Source organism: Tupaia chinensis, unplaced genomic scaffold (assembly GCF_000334495.1).
Source record: "Tupaia chinensis unplaced genomic scaffold, TupChi_1.0 Scaffold148607_1, whole genome shotgun sequence".
Classification (NCBI taxonomy): domain Eukaryota; kingdom Metazoa; phylum Chordata; class Mammalia; order Scandentia; family Tupaiidae; genus Tupaia; species Tupaia belangeri.
This window is the reverse complement of record NW_006208456.1, coordinates 2,508,708-2,513,512: the sequence shown is the minus strand read 5'-3', so window position 1 is coordinate 2,513,512 and position 4,805 is coordinate 2,508,708. Positions and strand designations below refer to the sequence as shown.

The 4,805-nt window shown below is 48.0% G+C and overlaps 1 protein-coding gene across 1 annotated transcript in view; it reads right to left on the bottom strand.

Moving 5' to 3' along the window:
• VRTN (vertebrae development associated) overlaps nucleotides 1-704 on the bottom strand; it is a 3,602-nt gene extending 2,898 nt beyond the window's left edge. Inside the window, exon 1 of the mRNA XM_027769100.1 lies at nucleotides 31-704. Coding sequence (XP_027624901.1) covers nucleotides 31-704 — 674 coding nt within the window. The remainder of the gene's footprint in view (nucleotides 1-30) is intronic.
• Between the last annotated feature and the right edge of the window lie 4,101 nt (nucleotides 705-4,805).

Below are 4,805 nucleotides of genomic sequence, written 5' to 3'. Positions count from 1 at the left end.
TGGTGGGGGAAGAGGGGGCTGCCGAGGGGCTGGCCGGCCCACATGATGTGCAGTGTGGATGGCATGTGGTCACAGCGGCGGGGCCGGATGACGCGGTTAAAGTAGGGCCGGATCTTGAGGTTGCGCATGGGGTAGATGGAGTAGATGTTTCGCCGAAGCACCGAGGCGAGGGCGTACAAGTGCCACACGTTGGAGAAGCTGTTGGGGAAGCAGGTGGCCTTGACGTCTGCGTCAAAGATGGCCTCCAGCGTGGTGGATGGCAGGCTGGTCATCTCGGGGGACTCCTCCGAGCACAGGGAGTAGCGCACGGCCTGCAGCATCACCTTGGAGTCGATCATGCCCTGGAGGTAGTAGTGTCTGTGCAGCAGCATCTCCACCACGGTGCGGGCCCGCAGCTCCAGGCTGAGGCCCGGGTCGCCCCACAGCAGCACGCTGACCGCCTCGAACAGCAGGCTGCCCTGGCCTTCACACACCAGCGGCAGCATGTTCCTTGGAGCATCCTCTGGGTACAAGCTCAAGGCCACCGAGTCCACCTCCAGCACCTGAAGGTCCGGACTCCTCTGCCGACAGGTGGGGAGGGGGAAGGAAGACAGAACCTGCTTGGCCTCCAGGGCGGCGCTAACAAGACCCTCCAGGCCCTCAGACTCCACTGCCTCCTGCAGCTCCTGCAGCACCTGCTGCACCAGCTGGTCCCGAGCAGTCATCCTGCCAGGGCAAAGGGCAGAGGTCAGGGCAAAGGACTCAAATGCAGCCACCAGGGTGTCCTGCCCACCACCCCTGTACATTCTCCCTAGAGGTAATATCTGTCTGTTGCATCCCCCATAGCAGAAAATAGCCAGCTTGGGTGCATTTAATCACGCAAAGGTACCAGGGAAAGCGTGGTCGCTGGAAGCTGGTTTGAGTCCTACCTCTGACCTTAGCTTGTCACCTTGTGTGAGACACTTAGCCTTTCTGTAAGACAGGAATAATAAATGTATTTACCTTACAGGGTTGTGGTGGGCATAAATAAGACAATGAAAGTAAAAGCTGAAGGGCAGGAGCAGCAGGTGGCATGGTAATTAAAATGCTGCAATCCCATAGGGCCAACCATGGTTCAAGTCCCAGACCTGGCAGCTTGCTTGCTCACTCTTGCACTGTCACATGCGTGCCCTATAGCAAATTAAAAATAAATAAATAAGGGACCAGCAGATGGCGTAATGGTTACATTGTTGGATACCCACATAGTCGACTGCAGTTCAAGTCCCAGACCCAGCAGCTTAAACTGATATTGAGCGCATATGCATGTGTGCCCAAAATCTCCTAGGGAACTGCAGCATGGTCATCCCCCTTGGGAGGGGATTTCTCACTTTCTGTCTCTCTGTCTCTACAGCAAGCACACGCACCTTATAGCAAAAATAATCTCAAAAAAAGAGAAAATAAATAGGACAGAATAATATAATAGAATAACAAATAAAATAATAGAATAAAATAAAATACTAATAGAATTTTTTTTTAAAAAGAAGAAAGTGAGGCCAGCAGGTGGTGTGGTGGTTGAGGGCACTGGACTCCTACATGGTTGACCACAGTTCAAGTCCCGGATCTGGCAGCTTGCTTCCTTCCTCCCTCTCTCTTTCTTTCTCTCTTTCTCTCTCTCCCTTCCTCCCTCTCTCTCTGGTAAAATTACAAATAAATAAATAAATAAAGTTAAATAAGATAACTCTTAAAAAAAAAAAAAAAAAAGAAGAGTAAAAGCAGACCAGCTCCATGGTCTGGTGGTTAAGGCAGCCAGATCCCACATGGCTGATATTATGGTTCGAGTCCCAGACTCAGCGACTTGAGAAACATGCTGGTCGCATGTACAGGTGTGGCCAAAATCCCAAGGGGGCCAGCAGGTGTCATAGTTATTACATCACTGTTCTTTCACATGGCCTACTGTGATTTGAGTCCTGGACTTGAAAATCATGCTGGGATGGGGCCAGCAGGTGGCGTGGTGGCACTGGATTCCCACATGGCCAACCTAGTCCCAGATCTGAGGGCTTGCTTTCTCACTTTCTCTTTCGCATGCATGCTCTCTCTCCCTCTCTACCTGATCAAATTAAAATAAATAAAGTTAAATAATTCTTTTTAAAAAAAAAAAGAAAGAAAGAAAAGAAAAAGAAAATCACGCTGGGTGTGTGAGCCCATACACAAAATTCCAGGAGATTGGAAAAGGGATTGCTATGTGGCATCCCCCAGGGGCCGATTTCTCACTTTCCCTCTCATTATCTCTGTCTCTCTCTCTCTATCTGGTGAGCACAAGTACCCTACAGCAAAACCTCTTTTGAAAAAAAAAAAAAAAAATCCCAGGACCAGTAAATGGTGTAACAATTACATCACTGGACTCCCACACGTAATCAACTGCAGTTCAAGTCCTGAACCCAGAGGCTTAAAACTCACGCTGGGCGCAAGTGTGCACATGCCCAAAATCCTGAGAGAAGGAAGAAGGGATTACGCAGCATGGCTATCCCCCTGGGGGGTGATTTCTCCCTCTCTAGCAAGCATATGTGCCCTATAGCAAAAAAAAAAAAACCTCTTAAAAAAAAATCCTAACAAGACAGAGAAATTAAGAAGGGATTACAACATTGACCACTCCCCATAAGGGGTACTTCCTTTCCTCTCTCTTTACTCAACCGTTTATTTTAGTTTGACCAGAGAGAGAGAAGGAAAGTGAGAAAGTAAGCCACCAGGTCTGAGACTTGAACCATGGTCGGCCATGTGGGAGTGTCCAGTGCCTTAACCATTGTGCCACTGGCTGGTCCCCCTCTCCTCTCTCTTATGAGCACAAGTAACCTCTGGAAAAATTTTAAAAATAAAGTACAAGATGTAGATAGTTCGGGAACCAGCAGTTAGCGTAATGGCTATGTCGCTGGACTCCCACGTAGTCGACTACGGTTCGCGTCCCAGACCCGGTGGCTTAAAACTCATACTGGGCGTGTGTGCGTGTGTGCCCAAGATCCCGAGAGGAGAACGGAGGAGAAGGGATTGTGGCGTGACCATCCCCCCCTGGGGGGTGATTTCTCGCTTTCTGTCTCTCTGTCTCTCTCTCTCTCTCTGTCTGTCTGGCAAGCGCGCGCGCCCTATAGCGAAAAATCTCAAAAATAAATAAATAAATAAAAATACTAAGCTCTACTAAGATAATTTAGCATTAAGTTTTTTTTAAGATTTTATTTTATTTAACTTCATTTGTTTATTTTTAGTTTGACCAGAGATGGACAGAGCGAGAGCGAGAGTGAGAAAGTGAGAAAGCAAGCTGCCAGGTCCAGGACTCAAACCGCAGTCAGCCATGTGGGAGTCCAATGTGGACGCCAGCTGCTTGCCCCAGTATTAAAGTATTTACCCCGGGGGGAGGGGGTCCCAACAGGTGGCATGGCAGTTAAGAACGCTGGAATCCTAGGGGCTAGCAGGTGGCATGGTGGTTAAGGGTACTGGACTCCCACATGGCCAACTGTGGTTCAAGTCCTGGACCTGGCGGCTTGCTTTCTCATTTTCCCTCTCTCACATTCTGTCCCTCCTCTGGTCAAGTTAAAATAAATAAAATTAAAAAGAGTGCTGGAATTCCACATGACCGACTGTGGTTTGAGTCCCAGACCTGGCAGCTTGCTTTCTTGCTTTCTCTCTCTCTCTTATCAAATTAAAATAAATAAGAAATCCCGCTCTCTCTCCATCTCTCTGGCAAGCAGATGTGCCCTCTTGTGAAAGAAGGAAAGAAAGAAAAGCACACAGGACTTGTGTGTGTGCCCAAAGTCCCAAAAAGATGAAGAAACTGCAGCACAACCATGCCCCATAATGGGATGCTTTCTCCCTCTCCCTGTCTCTCTCTAGTGAATGCACTTGCCCTGTGGCAATAAAAAAAAAAGGGACCATTTGCCTGTTTTGTTGTATTAGCAATTGAGTAAAACTGTTCTTAGCCTGAATCAAGGCAATGCATCCAACTGAACTGGAAGTCATTACATCTTCCTTCACCACCCCGTTCTCAGTGTTCAAGACAAAAAGGCTAGTTTCAGGACTGGCAGGTGGTGTGGTGGTTAAGGCCTCTGGACTCCCATATAGCCAGACTGTGGTTTGAGTCCCAGAACTGTTGGTTTACTTTCTCACTCCCCCTCCCCACTCTGTCCCTCTCTGGTCAAATTAAAATAAATAAGCAAATAAAGTTCCATGAAATAATTCTGGGCGCGTGTGCGTGCGTGTCCAAGATCCCGAGAGGAGAATGGAGGAGAAGGGATTGCGGCGTGACCATCCCCCCTGGGGGGTGATTTCTCGCTTTCTGTCTCTCTGTCTCTGTCTGTCTGGTGAGCACATGCTCCCTATAGCGAAAAAACCTCTCCAAAAAAAAAAGAAACTCACACCAGACATGTGTGCATGCATGTCCAAGACCCTGGGAGGAGAATAGAGGAGAAGGGATTGTGGCATGGCCATGGAAGGGGGGATCCTCACTTTCTCGCTCTCTGGATAGCGCACGCACCCTAAAGCAAAAGCCTCTCAAAAAGGAAAATAAAAGAGAGATATGTCTGAGTGTGAACTGTGAAAAGTACTGGGGAAAAACTTCAGAAGTGGGGCCAGCAAGTGGCATGGTGGTTAAAGGCGCTGGACTCCCGTGGTTCAAGTCCTGGACCTGGTAGCTTGCTTTCTCACTTTCCCTCTCTGTCTTTCTCTCTCTCTCTGATCGAACTGGAAAATAATAATAAAGTTAAATAATTTTTTAATTCAAAAGCAAAGGAGCACCAACCAGAATTTTGCTTGATTATCACAAAGAGGAAAGGCTTTTTAAAAACTGGTAACCAGAGGGT